This window comes from Phodopus roborovskii, unplaced genomic scaffold, assembly GCF_943737965.1.
Source record: "Phodopus roborovskii unplaced genomic scaffold, PHOROB, whole genome shotgun sequence".
Taxonomy (NCBI): Eukaryota; Metazoa; Chordata; class Mammalia; order Rodentia; family Cricetidae; genus Phodopus; species Phodopus roborovskii.
Genome location: NW_026126480.1, coordinates 46,234,860 through 46,260,783, shown reverse-complemented (window position 1 = coordinate 46,260,783; position 25,924 = coordinate 46,234,860). Strand labels below are relative to the sequence as shown.

The window sequence follows — 25,924 nt, the reverse complement described above, 5'->3', positions numbered from 1 at the left end:
TCAGGGCATGATGACTCTTTAGGAACCTAGGAAAATATATTTATCTAAGAGAGAAATCGACCTATGTCTAGAAGGGTCCCGGGTCCACCTGGCGTCAGCGTCTTCAGTCTAGTATTTCTTCTGGGCCCTGCACCTTAGACTCACTTTAAGCCAGGTAGATCGCACGGTGTCCCTAGCTCCGCGGATGGCAGAACTTGCCTGGCTCTGGCGCCTCCACCTTGGCTTCAGTTCGCCCTTAGGATCGCAGCGCAGAACCTGGAGCCCTTGGCCCCTCTGTGCGCACCGTCAGCTAGAACCATAGGCTACCAGCAGCGACAACGGAGTGTGCTGGGGACTGCAGTAGAGAAATCAGCCAGCCGGGTTGGGCGCGCCCCGCGGTGCTGCGCCGTGTACTCGCCTCGGGGGTCCGGGGCTCGGGGCGGGGACTGGGGACCCTACGGGCCCGGGGGCGGCGCAGGCAGGGAGGGCGCAGGCAGGAGGAGGGGCTCCCGTGCGGGGCAGAGGCGGAGCGAGTGGCCGCGCCGTGCAACCAAGTGAGTTCGCTCCGAAGCCCGCGCCGCCGCCGGCCCGCACCTCGGGCGCCCGCCGCCCCCGCCGCCGCCCGCGCGGGGGTGTAGGATGCTGGCGGGCGCCAGGCTCCAGCGGCGGCGGCGGCAGCTGCAGCAGCCCCAGCAGTCCCGGCGGCGGCAGCCTCTCCCGTGGCCGATGAATGCAGACCCTCCGCCACCGCCCTGGGTTTGGATGGTCCCCGGCTCCGCCGGGCTTCTCCGGCTCGGCGCTGGGGTCGCGCCCCCGCCGGTGCTGCTGGCTTCGGCGCAGCCCGCCGCCGCCCCGCTGCTCGCCCGACTGCCGGGGTGGCCAACCCCGGGCGAGCCCCTGCTGCCCCTGCTGCCGCTGCCCTCTGCGCCAGACCACGCCGTCCACCATTATCCCCTGCTCCATGGACAGGTAATGGCCCCAGCCCGGATCCCACTCAAGCTCGGGATTTAGGGTTCCCTGCTTCCCCGGGGCAGCCCTGGCCCTCGGGTTGGCGCTCCTCTCTTCCCGGGTGGTTCTCGGTTCCCCACACCATCAGGACGCAGCCTCGCAGTCATACATTGGCAAGAAAGTTCATGTTTCGACGTTCGGCTTTGGCTTGGCAGTTCTTTGAGATATTTTTTTTCCCTGGCTCTCATGCTGTCTTAGACCCGGCATCTCTGGCTGGAGCCAGACCGCCTGAACCCAACTTTCTCCGGGCGCCGAGCGCTGTCCAGAACGTGGTGCTGAAGTCGCCATCGCCAACCACAGCGCGGTAACCAACTACCGTGGCTGCCATCGCCTAGAAGTTAATACTTTTACAGTCTCCGCCAGACTTGAAAGCAAGCTGCGGATCAATAGCTATTTCTGATTCTGATCTGGTCCCCCTACTCCTTCGCGTAGATTTAGGGCAGTGTTTAAGAGAATTCCAGCCACAGAAGGCAGCCTGGAAATCCTGCCTTGAAAGCGTTTTGTGGGGAGGATTTCCTCTCCTGCCATTTGAATTCCCTTAAGCCGGTTCCCACGTTAGAAGAGTTTGGCATGCAGAACTGGAGCAGAAAGAAAAGTGACTGTACCTTCGAGTGATGGTGCGGTGGTGCAACATCACCTGGCTTTGACCAAATTCTTTGTTCATTATCTGTGAAATTGAGTTTGAATACAGGAATAGCACACATTTCATTCTGAGACTGGCCTTATTAGCATATTCAAATAAGTGTTCTGTCACAATATTCCGTTTAATTAATTTTAGCCCGGTACCACCTTATGAGTTTTTCTAGAAGGCTTCATGAAACCTCCCCTCAGCTGTTCCTTAGACTTAACGATGATGATGCATGCCATACAGGGCATCCTATCTTGATGTGTGATGCACACTGTATTCGACTTTATTAGATAAGCTCTGGTAGCGGTTTGCCATGTTTAGGAGGGCTGTCATTCCAGAGTGTTACCACTAGAGGTACACAATGTCAAAAACTGCCCCCCCCCAAGAAACCCTTGCAGCTCCCCTTTCCCTATAAATTAAAAAAAGAAAAATCTGGAAAGCTTAGCATTTTTCTTTTGCCTATTTTCTGCTAGTCACTATCTAAATAAGGGTAGGCTGAATCAGAAAGCCATTTATATATATATATATATATATATATATATATATATATATATATCAAAACAAGAAGACATTGTGCCTTTGAAGCAGCAGCCTCCCAGTGTTTCCCCACTCCACCCCCACCTTACTGGGGTGAAGCCTAGGAGCATTTAGTGGGTGAGCCTTACTCAGTGTCAGTCCCTTCCTGGTGCTGTCTGCCTGAGATCTTCAGTCACTCAGTCCTCTCATTTCCTTGGCTCTAGAATCTTTGTATCAATGAACCTTGAGAAAGTTACAATCTTAGCTCCTTAAGACAGTTTCAAAATGGTAGGTGAGGTGAATGCAAACTGCCACACAGAAGGGAATGTCAGAGACAGAGCTCTGTGCTCTCCACAAAGAGAGGCTGGGAATTCAAAAGAAATAGCCTCACCCAAAGCCAGCATTTGCCCTTCCCATCAGCCCTGGCCAGAAACTAATTTCTTTTTCTAATTTCTTTTAATTGAATTAGTTTCCTGCATGTATAGAAGGGTTTCTGGTTTCTTTCTGCCCACCCTCTTTTGTTTCCCTCCCATCCCTCCCCCACCACAATTCTTTTCTAAGATTCCTGACTATAGGCTTTGCTCCCTGATTACTTAGTTTAACCAGTCTTCTGTGTAATCATTGGACTATAGAAGTCCCATTTCCCTGTGTCTCTCATTGTCTTATCTTAGAAGGTCCTCCCCAATATTGACAGATATTGAATTGATAATATTATGATGATCCATATATGAAACTTTCACAAGTCTCTCTGTCATTTATAAATGTTCAAGGTCTTTCTTGATTGGAAATGATATAATTTTCTCATCAAATTTCTACACTTAAATTCCTTTATCATAGCAGTTACTCCAGCATATTTTGCTACAAAAAAAGGCTAATGTTTCTTCCCCCCCCCCTTTTTCTCTCTTGAAATTTTGGGTCCCAGTGGCTGTTCAGTGGTCATTCTCCATCCATAGGACTATCCCCATCCTCTGTTGTGGAGCTGATGCCCTTTTTCCCACATGTCTGTCCTGCTCTGCCACCTCCTGTTGGGAAAAGCTGGATAGATAAGAGGATCCCTAATTACAAGGTAAAAGCTCAAGTGTTTTAATTGGATAAGTGGATTTTTAATTGATACGTTGCTGAGCATCACCATGTTAACAGAAAACATAATGCATTTTCCAATTGTAATAGATTGACTATTTGCATACAGAAAAGCCTCGTTTCAGAGCCAGACTGACCTGTTCAAAGACATCAGGAGATAGGGATAATTTTGTCATAACCCAAATGCTTGGGTTCTGTTGAAAAAAAAAAGCAACAATTTCTGAATTGGATTTTTTTCAGCTTTAAAATTTATAACCATTGATCAAAATCCACTCTTAAATATTATATAATTCAAGTTTTACATTTTGAAAAGGAGTCTTTTTCTTGTGGTTTCTAGTTAGGTTTTTTCCTCCTTTCTGATAGTTTATGAACTCAAGTTTCCTGAATATCTGTTACTTAATTGAATATGGAAGATGGAGTAACATGTCAACTTTCTCTACCACACGAAGTGGTGATCTCATGGGCTGATTCTTCAGTTTGTCACCTGGCTGTTACGCTGAACTAAGTGGCTAGGCTGATAGTTGAAGATTAACCCAGTCTCAGCTAGAGGTCTTTCTCTGGTTTCTTATAGCAATCCCTCTTTTTAAGTTTTAGATCCACACTTTTATGGCATGTGCAGTAGTATAACACCCACCATTTGACCAGTGAACAATAGCATGCACCTGTATCTCCCACCAAGTGTTTTGCTTTTAAATGTTTTATTTGCCTTTATTTTGGACAGATCTTTTTAAATAATTCCTTTGCTCTGGACTCAACGTGGATATATCCTGAGGAATCAGGACTCTTCCATAGTCACGAAAAACCTCATTTTCTGGCAAACCAAGTAACTCCGTCTCTGTCTAGGCCAGCTCCTGCCTCCAGGCCTTTCCCCACTGTGGTATTAGCAGCTCAACCAGTACCAGGTCAGTCCCCAAATAACAGTGTGATAATGACTTTTGTGTCTGTTTGTGTTAATCATAAGTCAGCTTGAAATCAAAGTGCCATTTTCATGACACAATTCTCTTAGCAAATTCTCTTATGATGGATTGTACAGTGTGAATCTTTTTAAAAATTAGAGTTGGGTCACTCACCTGTTATCATTCCTCAGCAACAGAGTCAGTTTTGAAGATGAGATAGTAGAGGGATTAGTACAGGAGAATACTGGCAACACTCTGTTTTTATAACCACATTTTCTGCTACTGGTTAGCAAGGACACCAGGTGAACAACAGTCACTCGTTAACAGTGTTGCTTGTCTGGGGTGCTGCATGCAAGGATGCTTGTGAGCCTGCAGGGCACAGGCACATCCATAGTTTTTGTGAATTCTGCATTATCAAAGGGGGTGATAGTGGAGATAGATTATGAACACCCTATTTGGAAGCTGTGCTTTGTTCTATTGTTGGAATCAAGTGACCCAAGAGAACATTTGTCCTGTAAAATAACCCCCCCAAACAATCCCTGGATGAAATATTGCATAATAAACCAGTATTATAATAGGAGAATAAAATCATCTTATGAATTTTTAAATTGATTTTTTAAAATCACCTTAACATATGATCATATTACAAAAGCAAATGTTGCCGGTGCCAAAATTGTCTTGCGGCCCCTTCCATTATGGAATATTTTATGACTGCAGAATTATATTATCTTCCTGTAATTTCCTACCTCCCAAGCTTATCTCAATATGTGTCTCTAAAATTTAGTAATAAGGAGCTGCTCCTGTGGATACCAGTGCTGGGGCAGAGAATGCATTTACTTTATTCTCTGTTTGGCTGCATATTTATTCCAATTTGCAAGGACTCTTGTTTAGCAATAACTCAGGAAAAACAAGGCAATGAGTCCTGTAGGGTTTTATGATTCTCAGCTGAAAGTGCCTTCATTCCTTCTCATTGTGCATTGCTGATTGAGATCTGACCCAACATCAGGTGTACACATGTTTATAATGTTGCATGCCACAATGTTCATGTTTCTATTTGCATTAAGAGTCATGGGACATATTTTGATATCATATATCATACTATATGGGGGTGCAATGACTTTAAATGACTCTTGGTGCATGGGTGAAGTTGCCCAGATTGCATGCAGGTTTAGTTTTGTAAGTTACCTGTTTGATAGATCCTTTGGGTAGAGTTCTTTTGCATTTGTGGCAGAAGGCCACACTGATATCCTAATGAACATCCTAAGGATTTTCACCGGGAAACTGAAAACTTCCCAGGTTATTTACTTACTATGATGGAGCACACGTCTCACACAATATTCAAACAGCATTCCTTAATTTTACTTTCTGATTTGGGAATAAGTAATCCTTAAAGAAGAAATTATATTTATTACAAATAATGTTCTAGCAACCTTTCATTCCAACCTTGCCTACCATTAGTCAAATCTTCTCTTTTTATCTTCCGTGGCTTTTCTTTTTTGTTTTTGACCTTTGCCTTCACCAATGAAGACAACACTCCAAGCTTGTCTCATCTTAGGGAGAAATGTTGACCTGTCTCCCAAGGTGACTAACAATCAGGATATATCTGCTTGAGACAGGAGTTCCTAAATCGCATCACTAAAATCTGGCTTTTTGATAAGTTTCCGAATTCTCAGAAATCATTCAACTCTGAAAAGAATGAATTGGATGCCTGATGAACACATATGCAAAGTGTTGTTTATGTGTTATTAATTGCCTCACAAAGCACTTGGGAAGGGAGCAAGAAGAGGTAAAATGTAGAGTTAATCTACAAATCAGTTAAAATTTAAATTTATCACTTCAATTTTATCGTAAAAGCTAGAAATTATACCTTTATTAAAATAATTATCTGCAAATTATCAGATATGTTGCTGTTAAAACATTTATGTTTTATGGGTGGATAATTTTGCATTTTATATTTAATTTTAATTATAATTTATATTATACAAATATACATGATTATGATTATGTCCACTTTTATAAAGCACATAATATAAAATATATCTTTATAAATACACTACATGATTGACATATATTGATCAACTTTGCTATACATTTTTTCTATTCAGAATTCAGTAGCCTTAGAATCAGATATATTTTATTGATTTCTTTCAAATTAATCAAAGAAGCATAATTAGAATTTCCAGAGATTGGGAAAAGTCTTAAGCTCTCATTTTAAACAGTGCCAATGAGCTAAGACTTTCTTTTCTTGGCTGGATAGTGGTTTTCATGTAATATTATTTTCTAAGTGCTGTTCATTCATGCATTGACATTTGAGGGACAGTGAAAGGTTATATACCATGAACTCAAGTGATGCATGCATAGCTAGCAGTTTGAGTAACTGTGCTATTGGCTGCCTTGGTAGAATGCTGGGTAAGAAATTCCAAGGCTTGGATTAATGTCATATCTCCTCCACTTATGCTGGCTAAGAGTTAACTGCAAGTTCAGGGGCTCAGGTCATGTGAGCTCAAGTTGACTAAGCTGGAAAGCCATCTAAAGTTTGATGCACTACACAAGGATTCCTTGCTTTGGTAAACTGGACTCATACACGATTACTGTTCTACACAGAGCTAGAAGCAGTCTTGAACATCTCAAATATGGGAAGTTATGATCGATGCTGGTCTCTTTTCCTTCACTTACTAGGCAAACCATCTATGAGGAAGGCTGCAGGCACAGCACCATGAGAGCTGGGCTGTGCAGTAGGAAGATGGAAAACAGTAGTTCACAATCATGTGACTTAGTTACAAATGATGGGTCACCCTGGGGGAAGACCTAGAGTGCTATCTCAGGGCAGGAAGAGGAATAGAATGCTAAGCCAAGCAGTAGATACAACATGCAAGAAACTATAGACTGTTAAGTGAGGCTGGACATTGAAGGAGTCAGTGGGAAGCCTAGATGGGACAGTAGGTACTTGATTTAGGCCCTCTTCAGCCAGAGACATCCCTGGGAGCTCATACTTGGTAAATGTCATGAGATTTTACACTGTCTTCCCATTCTGAAGGCTCCACAGATCCTCTAGGAAAGCAGGGATTCATTTGGGGAGCTGAGGAGCATGAGGAGGCCTACTATTTTTCTATCAGCCAGTGGGTCCAGGATGCAAAGACACAGTCACAGCTGTGGAAAGCAAGAGCTATGATAAATAACTAAGTGGCTAATAAAGAGATTGTCCCCAATGATGGTGTTAATGAGTCGAACTGAGAAGTAATCCAAGATGCCTTCATTCACAGCCCTCAGCAGCTGATTCAGGGTAGGGAGCAGGCAGGAAAGAACATGTCAGTGGCCAGCACTGTCTTCCTGTTCAGGGGCTGCAGAATGCACACGATTCATCTCTCCATCAGTCCTCTTCCTCCATGGAGTATGTGAGAACCTGGGATGTGGCAGCATGTCAGGATACTATTCAGAAATAAAATAGCTGAGACTAAGAGCATGGAGTGGTGGAAAGAGATCCTTAATTCACTTGCTTTCTGGGAGAGACACACATAATAAACAGTGCCTCGGGGGAAACTGGTGATTTGTGTAAAATGTGACTATATGGTATTGGACATTAGCCTGAGATCAGAAAGCCTGAGTTTACTAAAGTGTGTTGGGGAACACGAATGTATATTACCCAGACTGGTTATGCCATCCCAACTTCAATTATGAGAGAGTTGTGGAAGAAACTAAAAGCCCTGGTGTGCAGCAAAGAACATTCTGCTCAGATTCCTTTGATCCCAGAGATGCACAAGAAGGGTTTTACACGGGACCTCGTCACCCTTTGGGGTAAAGAAAATGTTAATAAAAATTTAACAGGCATAAATAAATAAATAACCACTGAAAATCAAGAACAGGTGCAATAAAAAAAAAAAAAAAAAATGAGCTGCCTCTCTGGTGAGACCCTGGAAAGAAATGAGAAAGGAGCACAAGGGCGATTCTGTAACACAGTGGTTAAAACCAACAAGGATAAGACCCAACTGAAGACAGTCTGCACACGTTCCGCAGTGTGCCAGCCACTGTGACAGCTCTGTAAAGCAGCCCGTATTCAGAGAAGGCAAAGGGCATGGACAACACCAAAAGGCAAAGCACAGGTTGCGATGCTCTGGCACCCCCACCCCCACCCCCAAACCCCGTAAATAAACCAGAAGTACAGTGTTAAATGTGATGAGGAAGGGCATCTCTGTTCACTGTAGTCTGGTTTATTCATTGCTTTTCTCATGCTGTGACCTAATTGCCTGAGAAGAAGCAGCTTAGGGGGAGGAAGGGTGTGAATCTGGGGGTCACAGTTTTGGGGTGGGGAGGAGTACTTTCTGTCATGGAGATGAACATCTGAGCCTCTTGGGGTCATTTCATGCACAAACCATGGTGAGGACACCATATAAAAGAGCTGAGAAATGGACATGGCATCCCATACTGTTGGATCTGGTCTCCATGCTGGGAGAAGTTAAGGGAGTAGGAGCTAAAGAAATTGTGGTGTCTCACCAGAAGGTTGTGTTGGTACACACGTGAGGAAGGGCCCTTCTAGAGAAGTGTGGAATGGACCACTTCTGTCACTCCTGCTGCCACCACTCTGCTCAATTAGTTTCATTTTTCTTGTCATTCTTTTCTTTTTGTTTTACACTCAGTTTCTTTAAAAGCGCAATATCTGCCTTTCAAAGTGAAGTTTAGTGTATTTTGTGCCTTCTGTTTTTTATATGATTTTTGGCACTTTGTATTTTCTTGTTATTCTGTTTTGCTATTTCTAGTCTGGTAAGTTTCGTTTACTTTTTTAGTATAGGGTGACTTGGAGTATGTTTTCTCCTGCAATTACCAAATGAGATTTTTAAGAAATCTGAATTGAGCTTATGTCTTCTCAATTTCAAATTATGAGACCACACTTACCTTAGAACCCTTCCGTGAAACATGAGACATTTATAATAGTTTGGATTGCATAGTTTTATTATTTTCTTTTTAACTTCTTCTACTAAGAAATAATCTATAACAAGGACTCAGAACAAGAAAGTCAGGCTTCAGAATATTTGGGAACATCAGCATTGGTGGTTAATTGTACCGGATACATAGGAATGTGTCTACTTTGGTCATTGGAGTGAGTTGAAGGCTCTAAGCTATATTCCTCCTTGTAAGTGAAATGCAAAAGCTCTGATTATGTTGCCAGAAACCCTCAAACTCACAACTCATTACAAAGTTCCCTAAGACTGAAGCTGGAACACTATGTAATACAGGAAAAGTGCAAGGTGCACACCTTCTATGGCATAGGAATATAGGATAGCCAGAATTTGGGGCACATATACTGAAAGAGATGGTCAGATACCCCAGAACTCAAAGTTCTGTGGAAAAGTCACTGTTAAGGGAATTTGGTGGCTATGCAGCCAAACATGACAATAGGAGTCAAGTCTAGGTCAACTCCTGATTATACTGACCCTGCCTTCCGTGCTGACAGCCCACACAAGAAGGGCTGTGATGCTCCCCAGAAGAAAGCCCAATGCATGGCATTTTCTACTGTCCTACTTATGAGGTCTAGCATTTATAAGAGCATTACAAGAAGTGCAAACCAAGCAAGAAATTCATCCATTAAGGGGAAAGACAATCAGCAGAACCAGAATCCTGCATGCTGGAGCTCTCACTGCAGGGCTGATAAGATAATAATGACCTGAAGGAGAGTGCAGGTGTAGGATTTCATCAGAGATATGGAATTAAAGTCATGGAAATATGAAGAAGAATGGAACATCCAAGATGGAAAGGAACTTGGATGGGCTCACGAGGAGAAGTGATGAAGGCCAGGAAAAAGTTTACAGATTGGACAGTAGAAACTTTTGAAACTGTGTTTCAGAGAGAATGCAAGTGGGAAAAAAACATGAAGCCTACATCCTCAGAGCTGTGAGATAACATCAGATGGTTGACATATGTGTGATTGAAGTCCTAGAAGAACACATGGCATAGAAAGCATTTGGAGCGATAATGATCAAAGGTGATACAAAAATAAACAGTGTTGTCAAACTGCAGACTCAAGAAATTCAGCCAACTCAGCTGGAAAAGAGCAAAACTGAAAACAAGCAGAAACTGAGCACTCAACAAGTCAGAGTCAAACGCATAAGGCAAGACTAAAAGCAAATCCTGAAGGTAGGGAAAGACACATTACACAGACAGGAACCAAGGTTAAAATCTCAAGATTTTATTGTCACAACAAAGTGATATGTTTAAAGGGCTGAAATAAAAATCTCTCCATCCACAACTTAAGCCAATCAAAACCTAGCAGAACTTGAGATGAAATATTATTCCAAACAAACTAGAATGGATAGAATTGAAGAAAAGCCACTGTCTGGAGATCATCAGCTTGAGAAATTACAAGGAAGCTTATCAGGAAGAAATAATGTAACATCAGAGAGGAATTTTCCTTCTTTAGACAAGAAAGGAAAGTGATAGAGACGATAAAAGTTGTATTGTTCTCCCTCTCAACTGCTCTGAGAATAAACGGCGGTGGAAAGAGCAGTGAATAGTGATGGAGCATGTTTGTACAGTCCCACAACATTTGTAAATCGTGAGATGAGTGTTAGCCCTGCCATGGGGATTTGGAGTAGGACCTGGAAGTATGAAATCAGAACACCTTCTCACCATCTACTATATGACACATGATAACATCTGAGAGTAAATTCTATAGGCTTAAAATAGACCTGGAATCTTTATTTATATAAAGGTATACATTTTATTACACACACACACACACACAAAGGGGAATGTAGAGCAGGCAGTTGAAATTGTGGAGACAAGATAGGAAAATAATTGCAGACATAATAATAGATTCATAATAAATATTTAATTCAGTTAGCCAGGGATACGTAGTGAGACCTTGCCTAAAAAAAAAAAGCCAAGTGTAGTGGCACATACCTTCAACCCCAGCACTGGGGATACAGAGGCATGTGGATCTTTGTGAGTTTAAGGTCAATCTGGTCTAAATAGAAAATTCCAGCTAGCTAAGGCTACATACTGGGGACTTTTCTCAACAAACAACAACAACATTATGACATTTCCTGGAAACCCAAAGTACACCTTGGCTATGGAAGCACACAGGGTAACCGCAGACCTTCACCTTTCCCCCTGTCCTCCAGATCCAAATTCCCCAGTTTCATTCCCAGTTCTGCCGTAGACCACCTGCTCCAGCTCCCAGCTCTCTCTGCCCTCATCTCCAGCAGAACACACAGATCTTCTCCTTCAAACTTCCTCCCTCGTTATTCTGTCGTCCCAGCCTCCTCCATTAGGCACTCTCGGGGAACCCACCAGCCAAGTCTGCCAGAGAAGCAAGTAAATGATGGTTGGAACTAGAAAAAAAAAATTCTTCCTGAGTGATGCAATCCAGACCCAGAAAGACAAATGCGATCAGTGCCTTGTCCAGCCATCCTCAGAGAAGCTTCCTCTTGCAGCAGAGGGGAGCAATACAGAGACCCACAGCTGGACGATATGCAGAGAGTAAGAGACCTTGGAAGACCATTCGTAACTGGATATCACCATCAAATCTCGTCCCTCAGGGCTCAGGGAGCCCTATGGGAAAAGGCAGAAAGTGTACAAGAGCCACCAGGCTGTAGTGGTGCGCGCCTTTAATCCCAGCACTCAGGGAGGCAGAGGCAGGTGGATTTTTGTGAGTTCGAGGCCAGCCTGGGCTACAGAGTGAGTCCTAGGATAGGCTCCAAAGTTATACAGAGAAACCCTGTCTCAAAAAACAAAAACAAAAACAAACACAAACAAAAAGAGTGCAAGAGCCAGAGAGGATGGAGGACACCAAGGAAACAAAGCCTCCTAAATCAACAAGAGCAAAGCTCATGTGAACTCACAGAGTGAGGCAGCATTACTGAGCCAGCGTGACTCTGAACCAGAGCTGAACTAGAGCTCAAAAGAGAAGTAGATATCTGCCTCTACGCCAAACCCAGAAGCTAGCTCCAACCGATCAGCACTTGCAAATGAAAGTTTAGTTTTTCTCCAAGAGAATCTCACTGGGGAAACAAACTACGCTTAAAGGCCAGTTGATGCCCAGCAGTAGATGCCAACAGAAAAAACACTCAACCATGTCTTTGGAGGTTTCTTGTCTCATAATCTCATGTCAGAGTTAAAATTTTTTATTTATTTTTATTCTATCTATCATCTATCTATCTATCTATCTATCTTCTCTTTTTTTTACCTTACAGGTCCTTTGCATATATATTATGGTTCCTAGTTTTGTACTTTTGCAGGGTTCCTGAGTGTGTGAATGAGGAGGTTCTCTGCATCTATATTGGTTTCTTATGCCTTTTCCTGGGCTTTTTTCCTTCTGTTTGCTTGTATTGTCCTATTCCAATATGTTAAGTTTTGTTTTATCTTATCATAATGTTGTAATATATTATTATGCCTTAGAAGCCTGTTAGTTTTCCAATTAGAGGCAGAAAGGGGGTAGATCTGGTGGGAAGGGGCTGGGAGGAGTTGAGGGAGTAATCAGGATATATTATATGAGGAATAAAAGCTATTTTCAATAAAAGGAAAAAAAGAAATTCCATATGAACAAATAAAAAACACCAAGAGAGCCTACTATAGTTATATTAGTGGTTTAATGCACCCATCAAAAAAACAAATACAAAGCAACAAACCCTACATAATTATTCAACACAAAACTAGGTATAAGAAGAGAAAGAAGGATCATAACATAGGGGAACAAATATGGAAAACAAACTATAAAGGGGAGATTAAAATGAGACATTTAACTCCCTGTTGACAGGCTGAAGTTTTCAGATTTTTAGCACAAATACGTGATGTCTATTCAGAAACTTAATATGACGACATGAACTTGGTGAAGGTTAAAATGAGGAGGAGAAGACGCCTGCTTCAGATAGGATACCTGGAGGTGGCCAGCTAATAGACAAGTGAGAATTTGGAGATGAAGGGAAATTTCATAAATAAAAATATACAGAAAGTGTGTCCAAAAGGACAGCACAATTCCAACCGAGAGCTTTCACACTTGATGACTGTGGACAGAGAGAAGGAAGATGCATGCAGAGTGGCAAGTGCAGCTGAGGGCTTAAGCAGCAATTTGTGTAACAGCAAGAAGGCCGGGTGTTTTTAGCTTTGGAAAACTAACTGGAGTTTGCCCTTCACCCTGGCCAGAGGGACAGCCACAGACCACCTCACGGCAGACAATGTGTGTTTATGTGCTTGTGCAGGGCATTTATCACACCCACATTGTAGGCTGCAAAATGACCCCACAGATACTGAGTTAGATTAAAATTTATACAAGTCACATACTGGCCAAAATAATATTCATTTAGAAACCAGTAATGGAACCAACCAACCAAACAAACAAACAAAAAATCCCCCCCCCCCCAAAAAAACACAATCTGGAAAATGTCTAAATACTTGAAAACAGAACAATGTACATTGGGTTAGAGAGAAAAGGGTATCAGAAAATATTTTGATTTAAATGAAAATTAAAATCATTAGAAGAAGTCTTGTGGGGATACAACCAAAGCAGGACATAACCAAAAATCTGTAACATGAGTATGTCTGCATTGGCAAGGAAAATTTAAATCAATGTTTACCCTTAAGCAACTAGAAAAGAGAGAGAGAGAGCTTTGCAGATTACAGCCATTCATAGTGGACAAATCATGGTGACAGAAGCTTGAGGGGACTAGTCACATCACATCCATAGTTAAGAGAAAAGAGCAATGAATTAATGCATGCATGCTAGGGCTCAATTCACTTTCTCTGACTTAGTCCAGTTCAGGATCCCAAGCCTAGAGAATGGTACCCGCCACACTAGCTGGGTCTTCATAACTCAGTTATCATAACCATGACCACTCTCCACAGGCATTGCCCACAGACCAACCTGATCTAGAAAGTTCCACCTTCCTTCCTAGGTAATTTTTAGATTGGGTGGAGTTGGCAATGAACACAAAAGATACAAAGAGATGTCAAAGAATCAAAAAGAGAAAGATATAAAGAAAACCGATGGCAGCAAACTGAAGTTTTAGAAAGATCAGGACAGTTGGTCATCTCCTGGATGGAGCTTAAGAAAAAAGAAAGCCAATGATGGATGAGCAATATCAAAAAAAGAAACAGATCTCATCTGGGCCTTATATGAAATGCAGTGAGAAAATGTGAGTCACTGCCTCTTGGAGTGTTCTCAAAACTTTAACAGAACAGATGAACCCTTTGTACAGAACAAGAGTTAAGGAAGCAACCAAATGTGAACAGAATTGAGTGCATGTAAGCAGCAAGTTTGCTTAGAAGCCTTCTGGTATGGGGTAAATTCTCCAGGAGCAAACAACTTCTCTGTTAAATTCCATCAGCTGTTTCTGGAAGGAGTGGTAAACACATTTACACAAGCTGGTTCAGACAACAGGAGAGGGGATAATATCCCCACACTCCTTCCCCTGAGACCCCCCCCCTGTTACAAAAGTCACATGGATATTACAGGAAGACTGCTAAAAAAGGCTTTGCCTGCACATAACCGAAAGTGTCCAGGGGAATGTAGGGGGCCCAGCAGTGTATACAGTACACAACAGCTTGTGACTACATTTTGATTTCTGGGAATGAAATGCTAATTCAACTTAGGGAACTAACTGATGTTATTTATCGAAAATGAAAGAAGAAAAATAGTAAGATATTTTCAGTAGATTTAGGAAATGTATAAGTAGCTCACAGTGGTGCATACCTGTATTCCTAGCAAGCATTGAAGCAGACAGAGAAGAATCTCAAGTTTGGGGTTATAAAGTAAGATAATATCTGAATGTAAACCAACAACAATAAAAATTTTCCAAAGTCAACATATACTCAGATTCACAAGGAAAAACAAACAAACAAACAAAAAACATGTGCAAGCCAATGAGCATTAAAGGATACCTGCTTGAATGGGCACGATACTCTTTACAGAGCCATAGGTAATGCTTCATTTAAACATTGATAATGGTGTGTTCCTCCAAGGTAGAGAACTAGGCAGAGGCTCACATCACACCTGTGCAAAATAGCTCTAGAAGCTTCAGATGGTGCAAGCAGACAGAAAGGAAACAGGAGGGAAGGAACCAAGGAAGAGGAATATAGACCATAGTGAAAGCCATCTGTATTTGCAGTCAGAAGCACTGCCAGTGTAGACCATCTCAGAAGATCAGCCAGAAGCAGCTAGTCCTGGGTTTCACAGGGTTTCAGAGCACAAGATCAATGTACAAATTCAAACAAGTCCCATGAACAGCTGCAAATGAAAATAAAGCACATCTCAGATAAATAATATAAAGCCTGAAAGTTATTGACAAGCACCAAAGAAATGTCTAGCAGCTTTAAAGACTGCAGGAAAAAAAATGAAAGAAACAATTAAAAAATATAGAAATTAACCCTTTGTAAAATAACCAAGCCTGAAATTCAGATGGAATAAGTTGCAAGTGCATAGGTAGCACGTGGAGATGGATCTAAAAGTGAAATGGTATACAGGCAGTGTGGGGTGGCCCAGGGAGTTAGAGGAAGAAAAACAGATTGTAGAAAACCAATGACAAAGGTAAAGGCAGATACTCATAGCTTAAACAATCACAAATAAATAAGGTTGATAAATGTGTCACTCACCTTTGTGGACACAAAACAAGCTACAGAAAGAAAAACATTTACTTTCATCTTTTTCTCTGGTATATTCTTTTTTTAATTAATTAATTTTTTATTTTACATGTCGATCAGTTCCCTCTTCTTCCCTCCCTCTCACTTACCCTCTCTGCCCCCTCACATGCACCCTGACCACCCTCCCCTCCCATTCCCCCACCCCAATTCCACTTGTAGGGCAATGCCATCCAGGTGGGGTCATATAGATCTGTCAGGTCATTTGAAGTAGGGACTAGGACTTCTCTCCTGTCTCTAGGTTAAGGCAGTGTCCCTCCATGGGGGAATGTGTTCACAAGGTCCTTTTGTGCACCAGGAATACATCCTGATTCCACTGTCTGAGGTCCCTTAGACTGCTCAGTTCTTCTGGCTGAGACCCATATTCAGGGGGACTAAGTCAGTCCCATGCTGGATTCCCAGCTATCAGTCTGGGGGCCTGTTAACTCCTCCTTGTTCAGGTCAGCTGTCTCTATGTGTTTCTGTAACCTGGTCTTGTCCTCTCCGTCTGCATCTGGATTCTAGTTCGACTCAGTGTTTAGGTACAGGTGTTTGCTTCTGTTTCCAACAGGTATTAGATGAGGGCTCAATGGATAAGTTAGTTGTTGATCTCACTATCCGGGAAGGGCATTTATGGTAGCCTTCCTATGGTTGCTCAAATTGTTAGTTGGCGGCAGTCTTGTAGTTCTCTAGACCTTTCTTTAGGTTTAGTTTTCTCTTCAAACCAATATTGGCTCCCTCTCTTATGTTCTCTCTCTCTCCCTCTCTCTCTCTCTCATCTTCTATTCCTACCCTGACTCGATCTTCCTAGTCGCATGTGCTTTCCTCTCCTCCCCCTCTCTTTCTCCTACTTCTCTCTCCATTCACTGCCCCCCCCCCCACTTCCCACGTGCTCTGGGGGACTTGCTTTCTATCATTAAATGAACTTTTTACTTAGGTGTTTTTAGATAGAACCATTGGGGTAGCTACTTTTTTCCCTGTAGGCTTCTAGACTTTTCTAACTGTGCATGTGCTAGGTGATCTCATGTTGGCTCTTTTCCTTGGTTGTGAGTCTCTTCTACACTTGAGATAGGTGTTACTTCCTGTGATGTGTGTTTTGCAACACTGGAAGTGGTGAAACTATAATATCTATTGTGTTTGTCAACACCAGTAATTTTGCAAAATGAAAAAAAATTAGAACCTTTAATGGAGTAAATGAATCTCAATTATCTAGATAGCTATAAAAAACTGAAACACTGAAGGTATCAGGTTCAGCATGTTAACAGCTGCTGGGATCAAGAGGAGTATGGTTTACAATTAGAGAAGCTGTGTACCAGCAAGGCAGGCATTGGCCATGGCATCAAGTCTATTGTTTCAATAAGGAAAACTGTATTCATGTCAGTAAGCTACATGAAGATGCATTGTGGGATATGTGCAAAGGCAGCAGCCATCTGTAACAGTCTGAAATCTGAAACATGGTGTGAAGCCAGATACAGGACACTGAGCTAAAAGCTTCCACCTTCAGTAGAGGGCAAGACTCTCTGGCCACTTTAACTGCCTCCTGAAAGCTCTAGCTAAGAAATGAAACAACATGGAAGACTACCTGGGGAGCTCAGAAATCTCAGGGCCAACTTTAAAACGCTCCAAATTAATTTAAAAGACAGTTCAGAAAAATTGATTGATGAGAGATATATTTCCTTTTTATCAACAGCTTTGTAGACATGGCCATGGCAGACAAAGGACCACATCTGTTTGTAATGGTCTTAGAGAGCTAGCAGTGAGTACATCTTGACCGAGTCACAGGGGGGTTTAACGTTTGCTCCTCAAAGGCATTTTCATACTGTGCATTCTATGAACAAACAACCCTGATGTTACCCTTCCAGTCTATTGTCTTATGGGAATGAAGAACCCATTTTAATCAACATCCGATATAGTCAGGTACTAGAGGTCTGGGTGGTGACTACTGGTACAAAGGTCTTACTTTTTATTTTGATTTATTGCTTCCTTAGTATAAGAAGAATGTGTTTTTTCCATTCAAAAATTTGGAAATTATTAACATTAGAAGAAAAGAAAACATCATTCACAGCACTGGGAAGTATCAGTAAATAACAACAGAGTAAGACTGTTTCCAGACATGCACTTCACAGGAACACTTTAGAGGTTGCCACTTCCTTATAGTAGTAACTTCCTAGGCTTTTAAAGGGCAATGGAGGACAGCTCACAGGAGCCACGGAGAGGGTGTCAGGGACGACTTGTTTCTTCCTCTCTTCTCATTCTCTTGTCTCCTCTGTTTACATTTTTTGTTTGTTTCCTTTTTAGTTTTTTAAGATAGGGTTTCTCTGTGTTGTTTTGGAGCCTGTCCTGGAACTTGCTCTGTAAACCATGTTGGCCTCAAACTCACAGAGATCGACTGCCTCTGCCTCCCGAGTTCTGGGATTAAAGGTGTGTGCTACCAACGCCCGGCATCTGTTTACATTTTAATATGTATTTTAACGTATTCTTTGAGAATTTCACACATACATGCAATGTATTTTTTATCCTATCCACCCTCTCACTTCTCTCCTCCAGGCCCTCCCTGAATTCCCCCACCACAACCCTCTATCAACACTATATCCTCTTCTTTTAAGCCCTTGTCTAGTTATATTGTCCACTTGCACATGGGTGTGAGCCCACCCACTGGAGTATGGACAGCCTTGGAGGGGCCATGTCCTTGAAGCCAACTGTCTCTCCCTCTCCCCAGGAGCTGTCAGCTGCCAAGAGCTCCTTACTAGTGGTGGGATTTCATGATCCCTCCTCCATTCATTTTTAAAGTCTTAGTTTTTTCTTCACAATCCAGGATTTTGATTTCATTGTTGAAATGGTAATGACAAAGGTATGGCCATTTCAAAAAATATGGATTTATTTTTTATTAGCATACAAAGTAATGGAATTGACTCTGGCATTTACATATATACTTTGTTTTGCTCGCTCCTGCTCTCCACACCTGACCCTAGGGAACATTTCCATCACAGTCCCCCATCTTCCACTTTCCAGGCGTATGTATTCTATTACCTCCTGTCCTGCTTTTTTTCAAAGATTTCTGTTCTTTCTCCTTTCAGGGTCCCCTTTCTAGTTTCATGACCTATACTCATACGCATGACCACATATAGGCACACACAGACACACACACATACACAGGTTAAGCTCTGCATAAGAGACAGAATTTTCAATATTTTAAAAGCAGTGGTTCTATTTGGTTCTATCATCAAGGACAGATAACATAAGTGATGCTAGCGATCCTTCCTTTACTTGGGAAAGTCCCTTTCATGCTAGTTTGATGCTGGTCATATTTTCCCATGATGTAATATTGACACTTTTGTACGATATTCTTTTTTTCTATCTACTATGACAGCCAGAATTTAATTGTTGTGTTGGTTATTTGTTGTCAAGTTGAAACATGGTTGGGAAGAGAGAATAGCCTACATTAGACTGGCCTGTGGACATGTCTGTAGGGAGTATTCTTGATTGATGGTTGATGTAAGAGTATCCAACCCTTTCTGTATAGACAATCTAGCTGAGCAAGACAGAGGGTGGAAGCCAGAAAGCAGGGTATGGTTCTTCCATGGTCTCTGCTTTGGTTACCGGTGTTAGCAGTACCTTTAGTTCCTAAATTGGCTCTGTCTATATGGACTGTGATCTGTAAGCCAAATGAACTCTTCTTCCCCAATTCACTTTTGGTCAGAATATTTTATCACAGCAGCAGAGAGGCTGACTTGACAATTGGTTATTTTTCCTGAATTATGTGCTGAATTATTAAATGACATGCATTCCTCCAATGAACCCAAGCTCCTCCTGGCAAATCCTCTGGGCTGTGCTGGAGTTACTGCTGTTTCTTTTTCTAGGGTGTTTGATCTATGTTGTGTGTGAAACTGTGCTGTGTCTTTTGATCTTCTATTTAGTGTGGAAGCTCACTGAGAAACGGCTACTCCACCTTAATTCTTTGGATGCTTTATATCACAATATTAGGATAAAATATTTGTTGAAATGAAGGACTTGCCTGTCAAAATAGAACTTAGTCCTTCCTTTGGGGTAATATTTTTAGCTGTTGATTTAAAGCATGTCTTCTCATTTGACTATTAAACATATTCCTTTGTCTGGTAAAGCTGACCATGACTACACATGCATTTAGGAATCCATCCTTGCACCAACCTTTAGAAATCATCTCTGGCATGAGGTTTGTACTAGCTGTTTGTGTGTCAACTTGACACAAGCCAGAGTCATCAAAGAGGAATGAGACTGTTGAGGAAATGCCTCCATGAATGCCTCTGTGAGATCCAGCTGTAAGGAGTTTCCTTAGTTAGTGATTGATGGGGGAGGGCCTAGCCCATGGTGGGTAGTGCTATCCCTGGGCTGGTGGTACTGGGTTAAGAAAGCAGACTGAGCAAGCCATGAGGAACAAGCCTGTAAATAGCTCTCTCCCATGGCCTCTGCATCAGCACCTACCTCCAAGATCCTGTCCTATTTGTGTTCCTATCCTGATTTCTTTCAGTGATGAACAGCAAAGCAGAAGTATTTGCTAAATAAGCCCTCCCTCCCCAGCTTGCTGTATGGTTATGGTGTTTCCTTGCAGGAATAGAAACCCTAATGAAGACTAAGCTATTCTGTATCAAGTACCTTTTCTAACATGTCATATTGGTGGTTGTGCACGCAGTAGCACTTATTTGCCCCTTGTTATTTTAGAAATTACTTTTTTCCCACACATTTTACAGCCTCCTTGATATGTGTGCTTTTCTCTGCTTTTTCTGTTTGTTTTGTTTTTTTTTGTTTGTTTGGGGAGTGGGTTAATTCTAGTTTGTTTGGTTTTGTTTACATATTTTCCTAAGTTAGCAAGATACCTGCTTGAACATCAGCTCCATATATTATCTCACTACTTCCAAGAACATTTTTAAAAAAGATGTATTTATTTTTAGTTGTCTCTGTGTGGGCAAACTTAAAATGTGCTATTTTTGTTATCACCTGGCTATATTGATTTTTAAATTGATGCCTGTGCATCAAAAAGTTATTTAATTTTTATTGTTGTATGTGGCAGTATGTTTACATACCATAGCACACATGAGAAGGTTAGACGATAACCTTATGGAGTTAGGTTACTTGTGTGTGTGTGTGTGTGTGTGTGTGTGTGTGTGTGTGTGTGTGTGTGTGTGCTGGCCAGCTTTATGCCAATTTGATGCAATCTTGGGTCATCTGGGAAGAGGAAACCTCAATTGAAAACATGCTGGCCTCAGATTGGCCTGCGGGCAATTCTGTAGGGCATTTTCTTGATGATTGACAGGGCTCAGCTCACTGTGGGTGGTTTGCCACCACAGGGGCGGGGGTGATTCTGGAGTGTGTAAGAAAGCAGGCTGAACAAGCCAGAAAGAGCCAGCCTGGAAGCAGTGACCCTCTATGGCCTCTGTTTCAATTTCTGCCTCCAGGTTTTTGCCTTACCTCCCTTCATGATGGATCATAAACTGTAAAATGAAACCAACCGTTTCCTCTACAGGTTGCTTTTGGTCACAGAATTCAGCAATAGAACCTAAGACACATGGGTTCTGGGTATTGAACTCAAGTCTCTAGGCTTTCATGGCAAGCATTTTACCTGTGGACATTTTCCATATTCTGGGAGTACAAGTTATCAGGATGTCTGAGAGAACTTTTTTTCCTATAGTCTTCCAAGGGCCAGTATTCCACCTCTATTCTCCCTCACCCTGTAAAACTTTTATGCAAATGTTTTATCTCCTCCATCTCTTAAAACTTTTGTTTATATGCCACCTGACCCCAATTCCCAGAACTTGTTGGCTTGGAGCAGTGAGTGACACCTCGCCCCTTTGCTTCAATTCCTTTTTCCTGATCCTTTTAAAACTAGACAACTGTAAAAGACATGAGGCCTGAGCCCAGCCTCTAGGAGAAATGTCCAGTCAAACCTGCCTTAGAGGAAAATAGTACTGGTGTGCTTGCTAGCCCTGTTTGGGTTGTGACCAGTTGTGTTTTCAAATGGAAATCACCTTGCTTGACGACTTTTGCTTTGCTCAGGTGTTCCTGAGCATGGAGCATGGAGATAATTCTTTGTTTTCAGTGCTTCCTGTGTAGCTAACTAGTTTGTGCAACTGTCAGTGTTGTGGACTCAGTGGTTTTATATCAGACTCGATCCTAACACTTTGACTACTTTCGTCCTTTTGAAAATGTTTGTGAAAGGCAAGCTAAGTATTGTGGCATGGTAGGGGATTTCTCAAGTTCCTTTCCTGAATTACCTTTTTTTTGACAGTGTTCCATGTGTGTTTGGTGAGCATAGTTTTATTCTAAATTTCCTTTCTACTCTCTCCATTGTGGAGTCACTTTGTATATGGCAATACTGTTCTGCTCTGTTTCTAGGAATAGGACTGCACAGACCCTGTGACCTCACAGACTTTTTTCTTATATAAACTGGTATTCTTTCCTAGTATTGCTGTCTCAGAACTTAAATGAGTATTTTTGACATTTAATAGCTTATTTTTCCTTAATTAGCCATCTATCTTTTAGCTAGTTAGCTAGCCATTTAACATTTATAATGAATATTGATCTTTGAAGGATTGTTATGACCTTATTGCTTTTTACTTCAGTTTCTTCTCAATTTTCTATAGTCTCTTCTTATATTTTACATTTTGTTGTTAAGTCTGTGATCATTTGAAGTTTTTATTAGCCTCTATTGTCTGTGTATAGGAATATTTTACAGTCTTCTCTGGGCTTATTTAGGTAATTTCTTATGGTGTGTTTTCTGGTTGTTAAGTCTTTCTTCATTTACATTTAATCTCCTGTTTCAATTACCTGAGAAGCTTTTGATTCCAACAGTTAGATTTTTCATCTCTAGAAATCCCATGATCTTAAAAAAAAAAAAAAAAAAAAAGCCAAACTATTCATTATTCATTGTTTCACTGTCTTGATCCTTGCTCTCTTAAAAACACTCATACACAGTTACTTTATATTCTGCACGTGAACTTCTGACATCCTTGTAGAGATGGGTGATGCATTTCTTCTTATTGCTTTGCTGACTCATTGTAACTTAACTCCTTGCTTTGCTTTGTATTGGACTCTGCCTGGCTGGTTGCTTATTCCTTCACCTAAAGACCTTCACTGCAGGGTGGCTCCAGCCCTGGGTCAGACAGCCCTCCCCCAAGGAGCAGCTCCTACTTGCTTCTAAGATCCAATAGCTCCTGCAGCCCCCAATGGGTTTCTTCTACTTTTGCCCTCAAGGTAGACCTGCCACCTGTGGACTCATGTGAAATGGAAAGAAGTGAAATCCTTGCAATTAGGCTCATTTTTGGTGGCCCTGGCCCTGCCTTGCATCCAGAGTAGCTTTCCATTGCACTTGCAGAGACACCCCGGGAGTCTAGCTCAGAGCCCTGTTGAAAATGTATCCTAGTTGAGCTATTTTTTTTTTTCCTGAAAAGAACAGTCATTTTGGTGGTCTCTGTGCACTTATCTCTAAATTGTATAGTAAGAAATATTCCTCCAGCAGAGAATACATTTTTGTCTCAAATTATATACCCTCAAATTATATGGCCTTGTCAGCCTGGCACACAGCCAAGTATGCAGGTGCATAGATGCCTCTGGAAGGCAGCGATCACCAGAGCTTTATATGTTAGAAAGTTAGTTCTGAGACCTGCATGGCATAAAGGGCCGAGAAGAGATGCCTCATGAAAACAGACTATCCCATTATTTCCTCCTTTGAGGGCCATGTAGGTGAGGGGTGAGAGGGAGGCCTTGGAGCAATGTCTGATGTATTGTTGACTCTTCAGATCCTAGGGAGTACTTGGGGCTTTTAGGGCTTGACAGATAGCCAATCAATAATCAAAGCCAAGATCCAGGCTGAGCACCTCCAGTATGGGGCTGGGGATGGCAGCTGGGGATGAAGAGGTAACAAAGCAAACACAGCTGTCTGCACCCTTGTGGCTTACCATTGAGTTCATTGTAATTAGAATTGCATGGTTTCAGCTTCTAGTCGTGGACTGACAAACTCTCTGAGATTTTGGAGATGAGAAGGACCAGACTTCTTGGTGTTTCAGTCAGTCTGTTTTCATTGACTTCTGTGGAGGGAGACCACTCCTCATTCCCTGCCAGGCATCATGAACCATAGCACATTTTGAGAAAGGACTGAATCAGAAATCCTTAAAAATGATGTTAGATTCTAAAATGCCTTTGTGCTACGGTTCTGGTTCCCTTAATTATATTCTTTGGATTCCTGGGAACGGGACTTCAAATAGAAATCTGAGGAATTTCAAAGCATATGAACCAAGTATCTGGCTCTCCCATGTGCTCTAGGGACAAAGAGGTGAGTGAATTTCCTCAGGAGTTGATAATACTTTAGATCCCTAACCACAGGATTGGGAGGAGCCTATGTTACACTCTTTATCCTCAAGGTGCATCCGCCTTTGATGCCCACAGGCAAGATGGGGGAGAAGTGCTTCTCTGGGGGCAAACTGTACTACTTTCTGGAAGTGATGATTCAGTGCCCATAGGTCTCACCTGTGTGGACACAATGCCTTTATATAAACAACATGGCATTTTCTCCTTTGAGGAAGAAGTCCTCTGCTTTCACTGGCACAGTCTCAGCCCAGCTGGCTTTTTCAGACTGGAAACAAACCTCGAATTTCCTTTGTTCTGGATGAGTCTGCTGCACCTTCATTGTTTACAGCAGACAGATGGGTACTTGCGTGTGGATTCCCTCAGGTGGTAGGAACAGAGGGCCTTTCCCACCATTCATTGCTGGGAGATCTGCACAGGATGGACACTCTTGTCTTGGAAACAAGAGTCTGGGGTTTTCCATTGTGCACTAAAAGACAGAAGGCTAGAGGGTGCTGAGAATGGAACACTGTGATGGCGAGAAGTACGCATCGCGGCACTGAGGGAGGAAAGAGAAGCAGATTCTTGTAGAGGACCACAGCGGTTACTTTTTAAATGACATTTTGGGACTGTCTCTGAAAGGTCAAGATATGAATATGGAGCAGGAAGAGGAAGGTGAGGTGCCAGGCTTGCCAGTGGCACATCCTTGCTTTATACTTGAGGGCGAGCAGACTGGTGGCCCTGGCTCCCAGAAGGCCCTGACTCACAGTGCCTCTGGATGTTGAAGTGTAGAGAGCTGGGATGGACACAGGTGGCAGCAGCCTGTGTACACATGAAAGGTATACAAAGAGCAGGGTGTGTGTGTGTGTGTGTGTGTGTGTGTGTGTGTACCCAAGTTGGATGGTGTGAACACGGGCAGGAAGCAGGGAGCTTCTTGGGTGGTACAGGTTGGGGACAACCCTCAGGCCTGCAGAAGGTTCTGTGCTGCAGAATATGCTAATAAGCTAGGCATGCCACACTTTCCCAAGAAATGCCTCTGACTCATTGCTGGGGTCTCCATGATGGACTATGAAAGTCTTCACACCTTCCAGAGGCTCCAGACATCTGCCAAGGTTCAGCCCTATTCTCATTTATTGAAATTCATTTTGTGGATTCAGGAGCTAACATCTTCCTGGAGACGCAACCGATCTAATCCACCTAGGTCAGGTGTATCTGCAGGAAGAGGTCCTCTAGAAACTCACAGCTCTGGGCTCAACAATGCCCTGACCCTTGTATCATCAGCTTCTACTGACTCAAAACATCAGTTCATACCAATTGCAACTGAAACCAGCAAGACCCATCACAGCAACTGCAAGGATGAGGATGCTCTTTTGAAGATCTCTGTCTTCGATTCTTCCATGTATTCACTGGGGGGTGTATGTAACAGTCCTGGTCTAGAGGCCACTTCCTATAAAAGTGTTTGGGGTTTGTAGGTATACAGTCATCCATCAAAATGGACATGTTCATCTGGATCCAAGTCCTCGAGTCTTGAATGCAAACAGCCGCCCACGTTCACCTGGGAGGCTCAATAGCAGGAGCCACTCAGGCAGGTGCTGGAGAGAAAAGCATATTTGGTATCTCAATTATGAAGCATTCAATCATCTTAATTTCATAACGAAGATCAGCACCGCAAAGCAGGAAAGTTCCTAAAACCCATCGGCTGGTTGATTGCATTGCTGTCTAAATGTGTCTCTGAAGAGAAAGTTGTGGCTGAGAATAATTTCCGGTGCTTTATTACCACCATGGGGTATTATGAGGCAGGTAAGAGGTGAGCATCAATTGCGTGCACATGGAATACGACAAAACAGCTGCCTGGTGATAAACACCCAGTCCCTGAACCCATAACGAACTTCGCACC

At 42.4% G+C, this 25,924-nt stretch overlaps 1 protein-coding gene across 1 annotated transcript; it reads left to right on the top strand.

The window, feature by feature from the left end:
- Positions 1 to 457: 457 nt before the first annotated feature.
- Positions 458 to 4,339, top strand: Tcerg1l (transcription elongation regulator 1 like). The gene is made up of 3 exons (XM_051193240.1): positions 458 to 948; positions 3,054 to 3,197; positions 3,933 to 4,339. Exons 1-3 carry the CDS (start codon positions 619 to 621, stop codon positions 4,179 to 4,181), a joined length of 723 nt encoding a protein of 240 aa, XP_051049197.1. The 5' UTR covers positions 458 to 618; the 3' UTR covers positions 4,182 to 4,339.
- The last annotated feature ends 21,585 nt before the right edge of the window (positions 4,340 to 25,924 follow it).